The 17,350-nt window shown below is 26.8% G+C and overlaps 1 protein-coding gene across 1 annotated transcript in view; it reads left to right on the plus strand.

Annotated features, from left to right (window-relative positions):
- LOC132929516 (nose resistant to fluoxetine protein 6-like) overlaps positions 1-12,102 on the plus strand; it is a 34,054-nt gene extending 21,952 nt beyond the window's left edge. Inside the window, exons 5-14 of the mRNA XM_060994906.1 lie at positions 2,869-2,963; positions 3,079-3,281; positions 3,365-3,525; positions 3,611-3,779; positions 3,858-4,051; positions 6,196-6,337; positions 6,598-6,787; positions 8,026-8,168; positions 10,801-10,931; positions 11,852-12,102. Coding sequence (XP_060850889.1) covers positions 2,869-2,963; positions 3,079-3,281; positions 3,365-3,525; positions 3,611-3,779; positions 3,858-4,051; positions 6,196-6,337; positions 6,598-6,787; positions 8,026-8,168; positions 10,801-10,931; positions 11,852-11,924 — 1,501 coding nt within the window. The 3' untranslated portion in view covers positions 11,925-12,102. The remainder of the gene's footprint in view (positions 1-2,868; positions 2,964-3,078; positions 3,282-3,364; positions 3,526-3,610; positions 3,780-3,857; positions 4,052-6,195; positions 6,338-6,597; positions 6,788-8,025; positions 8,169-10,800; positions 10,932-11,851) is intronic.
- Positions 12,103-17,350: the final 5,248 nt, after the last annotated feature.

Consider the following 17,350-nt stretch of genomic DNA (forward strand, 5'->3'; position numbering starts at 1 on the left):
CAGAGGAAAAATAAAATTGTTATTTTTTGTTTAAATATTAAAATTTACCGAAATATGACGTTTAAATTTCTGTAAAAAATTGTGATTATGTTCTATAAAAACAACTTATACGAAACTTTGTATTGATTTTATAAGTTTTTTGTTTCTGAAAGCACACTATATTTATTCATTTTTATCATTCTTTTATCAATATAAAAAAAAACTAAGATTCCATCGAAAATGGGCTGTGTTATATAAATATTACCGTTTTCAGTCAATATAATATAATCATTTCTTTCTAATCCCATGTGTGTGATATCGTACTCAAAATTGAAAAAAATGAGTTATAAAATTATCACAATATTGAAAATGTCCAGACTTTGTAGATAACGTATCTACTCTATGGTATTGCAATAAATTTCCTACAGCGTACACAATATCATCACAACACAAACAATTACAATTACGTATAAGAAACAAGTTTTACGTATGATACAATTGTTTTGATATTGTTTTCTAAAAACAAACTCTACTAATATAATTAGCTTTTAAACATACGACTATATTTTCCTCCGGAAATGTTCATATCATATTATAACCACCTCTTTACTACAAATCTATTAAACTCTATTAAATGTTCAATGCGGAAACATGAAATTTATTAATTCGAAAACCGTCCATTCGACAGTCGTATATTGAAACTTGACAGTGATGAATTATTTTGACAAGTTCGATGACCTAGAAATGAAACCAGTTCACAGACTTTGCTCCGTACTCTTTACACGGTTCTAAGTCTTCATATTTATTTCAAAAAATTATATACTGTAAAAACGCTGATAAACCTATTTGTTTTTGTCTTATTTTTAACGGGGAACTATTTGCATTCTTCCTTACTCACACATACGTACCTTCCTGTTTAATTTCCATTTGTACACAGACATCAGCGCTATTTTGTTCATCTGGTATGCTCTATGCATATTAATATTGCACTATAATACTGGAGGATCGGTCGTAACTGTTATAGTTGTTTTTTATGCTGTTTGCAGGAAATTATAATGAAGTCCCTGACATATAATAATACAGCGAGAAACCGGGTCATCGCGACCAAGAGTGATATGGACGAAATAGTATTAATATACTTAATCCGTTAATATCGGAAAAATCCTTTGCAAAAAAATTAACGTAATAATATTTGATGAGGGTCAAAGCGATTAGATATTCTCGTCAAAGGTGTCATTGATAATTATGTTGTTCCTAGATCTCCTTGGTTTAGTATTGTGTTTAAGACCTAAACGTTACTGACAAATTGTGATATTAAACTCGGCTATTTTAATTTAAGTAGAGTTGAGTTTTTAAATGATCGTATTTATAAAAATATAGTTTAAAACGGGTTAGGAAAAACAGTAAGCACATGCATAACGCGCGTTTATAGTTCCTGGTTTTTGTACGTAATTTATGAATCTGACGAAATTAAACATAAACAATATTATTAATGTCATGTTTCCCAATCACATTTATTATGTTCAAAATTAAAATGTACATTATTAGAAACAGTGAACACGTGTATAAAACACCTGATCAATACTGATTGTAATATGGTAGTTGCTTTATTATATGTTACGTTTATTATACTTGTCTTTAGGACTGCACCAATCACAGTTTATAATTACGAAATATGTGTACAACATATAAACAAATATTTATTGATATCAAATATTAAATTTAATAAAAATTCAATGATTATGAAAGTATAATATAGTTAAAAAAATATATAGTATTATAATAGTGAGAGTTATAGTTGTTGACCGACACACTATAATGCTTCAAGAATATTTAAATTATTTTATACATAGTACTAAAATAATTTAAAGGAAAAATTTTAAATGTGTACATAGGTTCGTGTTACCTACATATGGCTTAATGGTTACATAATTTATTAAAAAACCATTTTATTGTTTAGAAAAATATGAAATTTATTCACAAATATGTTTACCTATAATAAATATATGTGATGTATTAAAAATGAATTATCTTAGTCATGCATTTATGCATGAAAGCGGAGAAAACCATCCATTAACTGTACTCGATTTAAATTGTTTTATGTATATTTAAAATTCAAAGTTTTAACATTATTTTCTGCATACATATTAATGTATTAATGTTTTTTGTTATATGTGAAATTGCTTGAATATATTATACAGTTATATAAAATAAAATCCATAATATGGTGATGTGTATTAAATTAAATTATAAAGGTAAATTGAAAATGTATAAGCTTGTAACATAAAAATATATTATTATTGACACGTATTTTCTTTAATTAATCATAAATATATTGAAAAATAAGATACTCAAACAACAAAACTTCAATATTTTTTTTTTTAAATGAAATTGACATGGGCAAATACAATGAGTGTATTTTGTAAATTATGTCGGTTTAGTGCATTATGTAAACACTGAAATCTATATTAACTATATCGACTGTCAATTATAGTAGAGCTTCATTAGAAACGTATTGTTTATACAACGAAATATGAATCCTAAGAATTGGTTATTTCATAATAATTGTGTTCGTAATTGACTTTTGCTTGAAAACTTTTGAGTTATTAGTAGCACCTTACAGTCAAATAATAATTTGATTCTATGAATTCAATTTCAAAATAGACCTTGCCTTAACGTGTTGTACTAACTAAAGCGTTAACTTTCGACGTTCATTTTGTTGCTAATTAATTTATTGGTATACCTACACGACAGTATTTATAACCATAATAATAAACATGTTTCTATAAATATCACGGGCAACATTACAAGTGTTCTTTTTGTAATGATTATTACTATATTTCCCAACAATTTTCGAGTGAATTCATATTTTGTTCTATTTTTTCACAGATTACTCATTGTGTTTTTGGTATTGCTTACCATAATCGCTACAGTTTTCGATTACACTGTGTATTCCGAACAAGCCGCGTGGCAATGGAATCAAGGTATGTTAACAACTGCTGTACTCACTATAATCATCTATTATTAGCAATAAAATATTAAAAATGTCGGTTTTATCGGTTCCGCGTTTTAACAATCGTTTATGATGCAAATTTTCAGAATCTAAATCTGTGGATTTGATCATGTGTTTCTCCGGTAGACGTGCTATGCAAAGCTTAAAACACAAAAATTGCGTAGTCCGAGGATTGGATCTTACCCCATTATGTGGAACTACAACTATTTCAATGATTCTTATCATAATTGGACACAGATGGGGTTTCCGATTACCCGGACCCTTGCAAAACTACGAAGTTAATGAACAGGTATTAGCATTTTTATATTATTTTGAAACAGTTTTACACAATATACAATATGCATTGTAACATTTTTTTTTCACAATTGTCAGGTGTTCTACAATTATTTCATTTCGATATTCACCTCTCACATGGACTTATTGGTGGACACATTTTTCGCGATTAGTGGAGCTTTAATGATCCTAATCCTACTTGACCGCCTTGAACGTTCATTCATTAATCCCTTTAAAGTATTGGTATTTAAATATTTCAGGTGATTTTCATAATTCAATTTTCCAGACAATATAAATAATAATTATAATAACAACTATGAATAATTGCTTTATTCCGTTATTTAGGTTAACGCCTGTTTATGCAGTGATCATATTCTTTTTTGCTACTCTTCAGTACAAAATGGGATCCGGCCCCCTCTGGGAAGCTTTTATTGGAACAGACAAAAAAAATTGCCAACAAACATGGTGGTTAAGTTTGTTGTACTTGAACAATTACGTCGCAACCGATAAAACGGTACGTTATTTACTATATACAATACATAAGCGAATAAAATTACTTTTTATTAAATTTGAACTTAATTTTTTTACTCAGTGTGGATATCATACGTGGTTCATGCCTTGTGAATTTCACTTCACAATAATTGGTATTCTGTTAGGATATGCGTTGCATAAAAAGCCTAAAATTGGAATGTATTTAACATCCTTACTTATGGCTATTTCTATTGCTGTACCATTTGCACTGACTTTCATTGGACAAAAACCAGGAAATATCCAATTCAACATGGAGTAAGTAATCAATCTAATAAATATATTATGTGAAAAATAATAACAAAAAACCAAAAAAATTTTTTTTTCACTGTTGCTGCCTTTTTTTAATTAAATTTTGTATTGATATTAGTCAACACTAAGTATACTAGTTGGAGAATCACTATGAATATAAAATATAAATCGATATCAAAAATGTTCTTTTAAAGAAACAATAATTATATAATTTCACGTAGAGAGTATTATTAATGAGTAACTGTAATTAGAAACTGTGTACTAAATTACACTTTAAAGGTTTTCAAGTTATAATTATTAATAAATAATAATTTTTCAAGAACCGGTTTCAGAGAAGTACCCGAAAGGCTGAAGATTATAATGTTATATTTATTGTATATTATAATTAAAATATCAATCCAAATAATATTTTGCGTTTAAAATTAACAGTATACATGTTTCGCCTGTACCAATAAACAAGGTCTTGGCGTTTTTAAATCCCTACTTGTGTAGTAAAGAGAGATAAAATGGTAATAACATGGTAATAATATTATGTTCTATAGTTATTTACAAATATCCAACATCTTACGTATTTTATTAGTACATTTAAATAATATATATAGTTATATGTTATTGTACACGTCAATGATGCCCACTAATAATGAAGGATTTAAATACATTTTATACAGTTTACATGATGTTAGACATTTACGAGGATTTAAGCATAAAACACGTAGTGTGTTCGTCCAATAACAACTTAAATGGACGTTTTAATTTAATTATATTTATTTTAAACCTAATTCATGTGTACACGGTACAAATTAAATCTATCCAAAAACAGGAAAATTGATTTCAAGTAGTCTTTACGTCTAAAACAGGTTTAATTAGATTTTCAATATTCTTACTGCGTATTTAGGTTAATTGGTAACTACCACGATTAATATAATTAGGTACCCAATAACCTACTACTAAGACTAAGTACTAGCTAATATAGTAATACAATAATACATACGATAGATACATTGCACCAAAAATGTACCTACTTATAATATTAAATATATCGACACATATGGTTTGGTCATTTAGGTGCCACTAGAACTAAATTTGGGGGTGGTACTGTAGCCCTCAAATTTTTGCTGTGCATGAGTTGATTTTCTAGTTTCCAGTATCAATTCACACCACCATATATTTTTCTTTATGATATAAACATTTCTTCTTACACTAAGTTTGTTTTGATTTAAAATTTAAATGGCTTGTAATACTTAAATCAAATTTACTTTAATATTTAATATTTACGTATTAAGTATGCACACGCCCATTTTTCCTTTAATAAAGTATTTATTCAAATTTTAATTAGTGGAAATTTTAAATATACTTAAGAACCATATTTTTAATGATTTTGAATCATAAATACAAAATCAGCTTAATATTTTACACTAAAAAAGTTAAGTTTTCATTAAAAAAAGAAGTTGGCAGAGCCATAATATACATCTTAAATGGTACAACAAATATTTCTTCCAGAAAACTATGCTTAACTAATTTTATGCCTCATTGAAGTAAAAAAAAATACTCGTAAATTATCACCCAATATACGTATATTAATTTATATATAATATAATATAAGTCCCCATCCCAAGCACCTACCTAATTGCGACTAAGTCCGGTCGCTCGCGGAAACTAGTGTAGGCGTGTGAATTTGAATCTATACACACTAAAAATAATTCCTATCACACGATATGAACACTATATTATACACAATTATAAAACGAAAGAATATTGCCTATACATAACCCCTTAACACATTTTGTTTCTCTCGATTTTGTATTATGTGCCATTTTTTAATGCTTTAATTTTTACAACTCGTAATTTTTAATGATTATTTGGAATTACGTGTATTGTAATTTGGTAAATTAAAAAATATGAAATCGTTATAAAAAACAATATTTATTTTTTTTAATAACAAAAAATAAGAATTGTAATATAATTAATAACAATAATAATTTATTATAGTACGTATGTAGATGATATATTATTATGTTTTTGTTTCCAATTCGAGAGAATATTTTTGTAACATTTACTATATAATATTATGATGAATCACATTACATGTTTATTTACATCATTTATCAAGTGTAATATAACTATAATAACAAATTCATTTTTATTTTTAGCTTCACAACAAATCCGACCAATGATGATTATTTTATGACAATTTACATAAAATCTCATACTCGTGCTGGACCTTACATAGTTGGTGCTATTTTTGGTTATCTGTTGTACAGAAGGAAAGAGAGTACAACTAAATTAAACTTGGTAAGATACGCAGTTAAATTTTGTAGGTACAATTTAGTAAAATATGACATGACCTTCTATAGATATACTTACTAAATAACAAAATATATTTTAAATTACAAAAAAAATGAAATAGGTATAAATTATTTTAAATTTGTTTCAAACTAATATTGAGTTTATAAAAAAATATTTAATTTAACAATTATTTTAATATGTTTTATAAACTACAAATATATTATTTTTTTAATTCAAACATATTTTACGACATTATTTTATCACAGACACAGACATATGTTTTGCTGGCAATTTCTACTCTAATATGTTCAGCTACATGGTTTAGTGGAGCTCTACTTTATCACCCTTCCTATGTTTATGATCCTTTGCAAGCCGCTCTTTATGGTTCAACAATAAGAAGTGTTTGGGCTGCGGGTCTAGTCACAGGACTCTATGCTCTTATAATTGGACCACCAAGTAAGTAATGTAGTTGGTATAGTGAATAATAACTGTGAAGATATAACGTCATACATATTATAATATAATGTTTATAAAAATATGTAGATTGATATAATGCACTATTTTATACAGTAATAGTATTTTATATCTTAGGCTACCTTTTATTGTAAAAAAAAAATGTACTTCAAGTCACATTGATATAACTCCTTATTTAGTTCTAAATACGTTAAGATCCTGTAAAATCTCCCCATAAAGTTCATAATATTTAATGTTAAATAAATCTTAATTTTTTATCGAGATTGACAAAAAACTATTTTGTGCATTAATGCTTATAAATTTAATTAATTTTAATAATCAATAATGGAACAGCCATGATTCACTTAACTTTTTTAAATGAGAAAATTAAAAATATTTTTAACATTTTATGAAAATATCATTTTTAGGGAACCTCTAAAAAATCGTTACTACTGCAGTACTTTCATAAATTAAATGGTATTTTTAATGTACAAGTACATAACTAATTCTAAAATAATTTGAAAATTACAATATTTTATAAAACGTCAAATTACTTTGCTTTTAATAGATATCTATTACATTTTGTAATAATTTTTACCATTTATTCATAATGTTCCATTTAGAAAACGAATTCCATCAAAAGTTTACAGGTGACAAAAAATATTAAGTATCAATTTAGGTAATTATTATTGTAAAACTAATACCTATACGGATAGTGACCGTAGTGTTTAATTATATAACTTTCGGCCTTCGGGAACTTCATTCATAAATTGATTACGTTTCACGTACCTACATAATAACAATCGATAATCTTATAATTGTTTTTTTTTTATCTGTACACTAAACGCACTGAAGTATCTAAAAAAAAGAAGAGTATCTTTTGTTTAAATAATAAATGGAACAACCACCACAGTATATGTATAAAAGTTTACGATATTATCTGGCGCACGGGAGATGGAGTGTTTAGATTATTGGTTTTCGAACTTAAACATCATGTCATTTTAATCCTTTTATAGGTTATTTACTGGGAATTGTTTTCTGAAAGAACTGTGTGATCAGTTTATGTTTAACGAAACGCGTGGGTTTCTAAATCAATTACCTACAACTGATATTGTTTCAGTCACGTATACAAAATAAATAACGTGTTTTCTTCATTGGTGTTTTTTTTGTTTTGTTTGACGAATATCATTTCAATCGTAAAATTGCACTGTTTTTATTTACCACTTTTATTTCTTTTCCAGATTTTGTGAAGAATGTGCTGTCGTGGAAACCGTTCATACCATTGGCCAGTTTAAATTTTAATGCGTACATGGTTAATACTATACTACCCGTAGCCGATACGGCCAGCAGGCGGAGTCCCGATCACTTCGACATCAGGAACTTCGTAAGTGTACATTAATATTATAAACGACGAGATACAAATATCATAATCGACGCAGGTGAAGTAAAAAAAAAAAAAATTAAACATTTCTGTGATAGTCTACATCAGAAAGGCGTAATAATACCAAGGTTTTACTAAAATAAATTGGAACGTATCGTGGTTTTAATAATTTATTATTAAATTAATTGCTGGGTAAATGTAGTTAACGCAATGAAAATTCGTATGGTAAAATATGCAAACATTGTTTGTTTTTAATCATCTGGATTGTACTAAATATGAAACTAAATATTTTAACACTCAAAGACGAAATTAAATATTTAAATATAATTATTATTGTCACGATAAAAACGCTAAAATTTGAGTAATATTGGTAGGAATACCCGAATACGTTTAAATTAAAAACACTTAGATTTAATGTACATTTATGGGGTACGTTGCTGTCACTGCTGTAATGGAACTTGTATTCTTTTAATTATACAATTTATCTCACTTGGCGGTATCTGCTAATAAGTATTTATAAATGTTATAATTAAAATGGTGATGGCGTCTAGTCGTTGAGTCGTTCTGAAGATTGTTGAAAAATGAATCGTTAAAATAACCAAGGAAATCCAATTATTTATAGTTGTATTACATACCCGGTTTAAGTACTTAGTAAAACCAGGTGCGGGGTAAAAACTAAAACGATTAAATTTCATTGAATCCATTTCCTACGAAAATTAAAGAAATGATAAAAAAAAATTCATTTTTGTTTACTGTATTTTATTCTGTCGATGTATTTTAAGATCGATCATAATATGTAATGTTACGAGTGGTAGTTGAACGTTGCTTATTTGATTAAAAAAAACTCACACACTTTTTTCAATAATGACTTATAGCGTCAAAACATAAATTAATTTTGTGCAATTAATTAACGTAGATATTATAATTAATATAACAATTAATTGTATCGTTAGTTTGTTTGTTTGTTTGATTTTAATTACGTACCTACACTATTCGTATGAATATTATGTATTTTATATTAATTTATAAACTACTAATATTACGTATATACTTCACGAAAAATCGGTATGCAATACCGAATTGAAATTATAAAATACTCTCTGATATGTGATGGGGAAACTGTCAGTTAAATAGTGTACAGAATAAATAGCACTTTTGAAAAAACTGACGACAAAACTGTGAAAACAAGAAAACAAATAATGTATGTAACATGTACCTAAGAAAATGAAACTGTAGTGATGGAGGCTTAGACGAATTGATTATTTTTGTTATTAATACATAATTAAATAATTGCATCAAGTTTAGGTTCGTCATTAATTTGTTCGAGAAAATGCAATATACGTAATGCTATCACATATTATACGCATATATTAGTAATGTTTATGTGAATATTCAAAATTATTAATTGTTCATTTGATTATTTTCTATTATTAATGAAAATATTGAATTTCTAAAATTAACGAAAAATATTATGATACAGAGACGTTCGAACGGGAAATAAGAGACGGAGACTTTTATATTTTATTTTTATTCTGTAGTTATAGTAACAATAAACCGAATTACTAAAATTTAATTAAAGTTGCCTTTCGATATTTCGATGAACGATGGCAATTTCTTTCAAGATTACGAACTATTTAAGTTATTATATTGAACGATTGAATTATAGAAAGTCTTTTATGTTATTATGTAACTACTTTTTTGTTCATGATAATTGATAATTCAATAAACTTAAATTATTGTAAACGATGAAAAAACATAATTTTCGCAAAATAATTCACATAATATTATGTGGATTAAATATAATATTGTATTTGTGTATTTGTTGCACGACGGTATTGTGCGGTGTTACCGTCAATTTCATAATATTAATACTGCGACTCTGTGAGATTATAGCAAGCAAACACTACTACAGTACTTCGTCAACTTACAATATCGCTGCCAGGCTACATTTTACCGTAACGTGAATATAGTTGCTGAAATAATAATAATAAAACTTAACGACTCCCTTGGTGCCCGGTAAAAAATCGACGAAAATATAAACTTTTACGCCTAACGAAACTAAAATAAAAGCAAAGGACTGCTAAGGTCTTATATGTTTTTATGATAGGCTTGACGGGATCAAGGTTAATGCAGACAAGTAATATTATACTCGTAAAAATAGATATTGAAAGAATTATGTGATAAAAAACGAATCAATAACAGAGACATAAATGCATTAAGTGTATAATAATAATAGATACAATATACCTTAGACCAAATAAACAATTACATAATTATATTATTGCTATTATTTCTTTTTTAACGGTATGCGATTGATATTTAATAATATGTTAACAGATTAAAATTATTGTTAATTGTGTACAATACTCGTTTAAAGAATCGTCAGCGATTAAATTCAATTAAATATAATATTATTTTTATAGATTTGGAGATATTCCAATACATTTTAAACGTACATTTAACATTCAAATAAAATAATAATACGATAGGGTATACAAATACGTAGGTACCTATATACAATCTAATTCACGTTGTGGATTCGGTCGATGAAATTAAATATTAATATATTAATTATTGAACATTTACAATGTTAAAATTGCATAATACCTAATTTATGTGTTCATGTATTTTTCAGGTAACTGATGCAATTTCAGACACTGTAATGTGTTTGACAGCTGGTTTGTTCCTTTACTTATTAGTAGAAAGACCGTTCAGGCTTTTAATCACTCAGCTTTTTGCGTCAAAATCAAATTCAAATGAAAAAAAGTAAATAATTGTTTGTTTATTAATTTATAAGTTTATTTTAAGATTTAGATACGATTTAGGAATTAAGAGTAGTATAGAACAGTCATCTGTAAAATATTAAAATAATATCAAAAACAATAATATTATGCTTATGCATAATAATTAAGTTTAATTAATCAAACAATTTAATAAAAAAAAACCTTTTTAAAATAAGTCTATGGGTACTATTATGAATTTTTACTATTAATTAATAACAACATTATTGTGTAATTCTAGAACGCGAGTATTATAATAAAGATAGATAGACAGGTGATTGTTCGATTTTTAATAGGACGCGATGCCCGCATATTATGTTGTCATCGCATAACTTGGCAAATTGCGTTCAACAAATGCCATTTAGTGTTTTTAGTTTTAATATTGCAGTGAGTTGACCTATTTTTCAAATTTAAAGGTAAGAATAATAGCTATGCGCTCTCGATGGTATTTTCGTTATTTCAAAGTAACTAACGTGCGTCTTTAAATTTTAATATTTTACATACTTATATTATAACTCATGGCCTTAAAATTGAAATATCAAAAACTGAAAACCGACGAAAGAACAGTTAGTTTTACAGTTTTACATTTAATAATAGATACATTTACTATAATAATAAAACAAATAACACTAAGTGGATTCTGCTGAACGCTACTTTGATTAATATGTTGAACGGAGAGGGATTCGGGTTAGGATTCGGTAAATACCACGTCCTATAAAACTTAAACCATACTTTATTATTATTATTATTATTATGGATGTATACTGTTACACATATATATTATATATTATACCTATACTTAGAGTAATGAATGACATTTTCAGGAATATATCTGTTTGTTGAGTGACAAATCTATTATAATAAATACATTTTATAATATTATTGTTTGTTTTCGCGTGTTTGCAGAAATTATGTTTCACAAGCAATAGAATCGAGTCGAGATTTCGACAAAGTCCTACCAACACATCATCGAACATAAAAAGACTCGTATTTATATAATTTATTAATTTATATAATATTTTATTATTTTTATACTACAAAGTATTGTTTATTTATTATATTGTGTAAATATTATTGTATTTTATAATTTATAAACACGCCAAATTGGAGTATTTGTTAAACCAGACGATATTAAATTTGGCTATTTATTATTTTTACATTGTGTTCTCATTTATATGATATTAACAACTATTAACTGTAGATTGCTACTAAAACATTTAACATTTAAGACATTATTTGAACAACAATCGATACTCAACGGACGAGTACATTATTATTAAATGTTTTAAAAGGGGCATCAGTCACCGGTCATTAATCATCTATACAATTCGAAACACGTATATTTACTACTTCATTAGGTACAATATTACATGACGTATACGATTTAATTGTATAAATATATTATATTCTCTACTAGTTACTAGGGCAGCTGTTTCCAATCTTTTTGGTTGTGTGGACACCTATATAATATGTATAACACAATATATAAATCAATTATTTATTAGGCAAAACATTTCATTGAACCCAATTACAAATCAAATAATTTAATGAGATTTTTGACATTGCTTGTCCCTTACGCGAGAGTCAATATTTGGATTAAAACTGAATAATTTATTACGTTAATTGTATAGCTATTAATGGTCAAATATTAACATAATCAGAAATATTATTATATAATATAAATGTATAATTTAACTAGAAATCTACCTCGAAATTATATTTTTAGTGGAAGCACCTTTGAACACACGAATTTCCAGCATATTATCTATATTACAATAATTGAACATTTAGATTTCCTTTGAATAATAGCTTTTAGTAAGTACCGAATACCAAATTATTTCCAATGTTGTAATTCTCAAAAACATGTTCAATTACAAGTTACAGCCATTGATAAATATTTTAAAATAAACTTATAGGTAATTGAAATTCCTACCTACGCATATTTATAACTAAATTCCAAACATTATATTAAATAAAATATGTTATTTTTTATACTTCAAAAGTTTAAAGTATTAATATCCTTTTTCGCAAAAATAAAATTATGGATTATATAATATATAATATTGTTTTTAAATACACAAACGTATTATAAACTGAGAACATATTAATTAAATTGCATTTTTGCAAATAACCTATAACCTAGATGTAGAACTACACGAATGTCTACCACGTTCCGTTATAATACATTTTCAAAAAAATCGAAATTACAAAAAAATTTATTATAATATTCAAAATTACAATAGTACCTATTACTTATATAAACATAATACATTTTAAATATATTTTTTTTAACCTGCAGTAGTCTAAGGAAAAGGTACCTACAAAAATATTTCTATCAACGCCTCCGTATCAATCCATTTAGTTTTGTATTGGTTTAAAAGTTTGCGGAACTCTTCGAAAAAACCAGCAATGATCAAGTCCTATTGTTTTTATTAATAAATAAATAAATAATAAAGTGTTTTTTTTGTTTATTCAATAAACATTTGAAAGCGTAGGTACTATTGTATTTTGTAAATTATGAAAACGCCACCCAAGCGAGGAACCCACGAATACCACAGACAGAGACCGATCTCGGGGTGATGGAGGAATAATTTTAGAAATTCAAGAGGAAATTGCGTACAGTAAAGAGGTACTTATAAAAGACTCCAATCATGACGACAATCCGCTAAGGAACAATATTTTTTATGTCACCTCAACCCTAGAGTGTGTAAATCAAATATATGTCTTCAACGATATACCTACCTACCCAATTCAACTTTTGATATTATATTGAACTCGTGATATGTGTAAATATTACATTTTATATTGCTCTTATTTTTAAACTCATGTATATCCACAGCAGTCGGGTTTATTATTTGAATGTGTAATATTCGAAAAATCAAAAGACATAAAAATCCGGTGAAAAAAATATTATACATTACACACGTGTGTGAAATAAGAAAAAATACCAATGTATCTTATACAACAGAATAATAACAATATCGCATGTTCTTGATTCCATCGATTTGTGAGGATTGTTAAAAGACAAAAAGGAATAGCTGAGTAAAACAAGATGTGCAATTATACAAATATACACCAATTAGTTATTCTCGGAATCGAAAATATATCTCCCGGGCTCGATGTCCTTTGATTTAAAAACACCATAACATCTAAAAGAATATTCGACTACTGAAAAAATTCATATTTTGTGTTTGTGCCTTTGAATACAATATTATATGGGGTAAGACATAAATTATAATAATATATGCAATTATATGATGGGTGATCGTAAGAGAGAGCAATGACTACAAACGTGACGGAAAAAAATGTAATGTTGTTATAGAAAAAGCGAACAATAATCTAATACTAAATAATAAATGTATATAAAAAATATATTTTTTAAATATAATATTCCTGGAATCCTGAAATCGTAGTAAAAAAAAGCCGTGTATTCTTGAACTAGATCGTTGAACTAAATCTATACACCGAAACAAATAATTATGATTAATTATAATTATAATAATATAGTATAATTTATACTTTTTTGTTCGTCTATGTTGAATAATGTATATAATCTAAATAATTTTTTTCCACATAAAAATTAAAAATTGATTGATGTAATTGACGACTTTATTGTAACTTAATATTTATATTGTAAGATAGTGCGGACTACAAAGAGCAATAATAATTATGGTAGGTTTATATCAATACATTTTCAATTAATTTAAGAAGCAACTGGACAAACTTCGCCGCCGGTCAATACTGAAATGGTATGACTGCAAACGTAAATGTATAATATATATTTATATAAATATATATATACATTTTCCGTACATTATGCCACATCAAGTATAAGCTTTGAAGAATCCTATAGGTTATGGGGGCGGATGTGAAACGAGGAAGTGATTGGATTTAAAACAAAGTGTTTTTTTCCGGTACTTAAACACCATTCCAGGTAGTTAAACTTGACGTAGTAAACACGCTCTAAAAGTTTCATGCAGCGCGCATATATATGTACAACAATTTACCGACTTCGATTAGATGTGAGTATTTGTTCACTGACAAAATTGATACATTAACAATATATGTGATAAATATATATTATGTTGCATAAATAATTTGTACAATAAATATAAAATATCGCTAAATAGTCCATTTGGAGGTTGATACAGCCGCACAGTGGACTGGATGAGAAAAAGGATATCTTATTTGTTTCTCACAAATGCCCAACCATCATCGTTAATTTAATTATTCACACTACCCTTTAGCTTCACAAGAATGTTACGCAATAATGCAATTTTTAATCATGTATTTTACATAGGCACATTAATGCTGATACCCTCGTCCCTATAAAAGACTATATAATATACCTTAAAAATAACTTAGTACTTAAACGTTATTTGTTGCTAGTGGAGTGACCGCTTTACTAATCAGTAATCAGCTTCCAATAATAGGTAATTCCAATGAAAGAACATCGTTCCTCTCGCCCTAAATCGATCTTTCTGGAAGAAAAAAATAATAAGACCGTCGAAACTATTGTGGTTTAACTCCAAGGCGCATTACTAATAGTATAGGTACGAATTACGAATAAATAAGTACATTACTGCGTACACGTTTACAAATTTTTAACAAATGTTTAGCTTGATTAATGAACATTATAATTTTTTTAAAGGCTGTTAAGTATAGTTTGATGAAAACTTAATTTCACATTTTTTAAGTGACCGACGAATGATAAAGATCGTACAGCTCATTTAAAATGCACTTAAATAGTACTCCTGGATCATAATATTATAACAATAATAAAATGGGTACTAAATTCAAGTTATAAAATCTTAAAATATGAACTACGAGCATTAATTTTGATTGTATAATTAATTGGAATTTAAGAATAAAAATTTTTTTCACCCCCCCCCCCCAAAAAAAATTTAATTTCTATTTACGCCACTGATAGGTACATGTATCATAATGTATGTACTATTTAACACAAAGTTACTAATTTAGCTATAGGAAATAATATTAATTAAAATTGTTAACATCAAACAACTATTTACTAATACAAATTCAGTATCAAAGTATGAGATTACAATGTTTGTGATTTGTGAAATATTTCTGTAAAATTAAAGAGTTTTATATTTTTGTAAAACTTAATAAATATACAATTTGAATTATTCCAGGAAAAATTAAAAGGCAGCGACAATCTAGGAGGTATTTAGAATAATTTTTCAAAAAATTGTAAAAAATTAATAATTGCCTCCACAGAAAATTTAAACATATATACCGTTATAAATTATATTTACTATTTTTTCCTATTTTATTTTACAGCTGAGTTTAGTTTTTAGAATTAGAGCTGTTTGATCTAACATATTGTGACGTCCAAACTTTAAGTCCAGTTTAAATATCAAAACGTATAAATTGACTTTAATACCAATGGCTTGAAAATTTAATACCAAATTCTTCAACAGTTGATCTTACTGGAATTGGAAAAAATGTCTTACGTTAAGCCATTATACATTAGACACGTTAACATTATTATTGGTTGAGCATTTTTCACATACAAGTAGTAATATTTCCACTATTTCTGAAAACCGACGCGTAGCAATCGACCTACATATTATATTCATTGAAAATATAAACTTATTTTCATTTCACAACAGCAAATAATTGGAAATTATTATTCAATAATCACGTGGACCTGAAAACATTAACAATGAGTAATGAAATAATATTTATCGCGGTAACATCAATAATGTGTACATTATGAAGTCAAATGGAAGTTTAATTGAGTTGATATACCTACTATGAATGGATATTTCCTATTTATCCAACGTTAAAATTAATATTTTATTTGTAAAATCTCGTAAGATATTACAATGTATTTAATTCATAACACGTTTATATTATGCATTTTATATTTTTATACAACTTTAAACCGATCGAGTTTGTATTATAACTATATACTTACCGTTTTTTTAATTAATAAATCGACAATAATTATGTTGACTTTTTTAAAATATACTTATCAGATGTAGTCATGTTTTTATTACAGACCACATTGCGCAGTGAAGAGAGTTTCAAAAATTCTTTCCCAAGTCCTGTAGCTTGAACTTGTCAACATATTGATGAATAGCCATAATTATCCTGTTAGTTCTGTTTCTCACTAAGTTATTTTAAACTCAAATGTTCGATTTAAAAAGAAAACTACAACTCTCGCAGTTATTCGATGTGAGTTTTGGAAACACTGGTCATTTGACTTGGGTGTTATCCAAAAATCGATTCCCGTACATAAGGACATTTTTGTTTCCTCCATTGCATTAAACCGTCTTTATTAATTTAACCGTATTATTTTCCGTGAAAAGTATACGTTTAAGGTCTAAATGTTTTTCATTCGTATGTGGTACATATTATTATGACAACAAGAAAATTCCA

This window comes from Rhopalosiphum padi, chromosome 4, assembly GCF_020882245.1.
Source record: "Rhopalosiphum padi isolate XX-2018 chromosome 4, ASM2088224v1, whole genome shotgun sequence".
NCBI classification, from domain to species: Eukaryota; Metazoa; Arthropoda; class Insecta; order Hemiptera; family Aphididae; genus Rhopalosiphum; species Rhopalosiphum padi.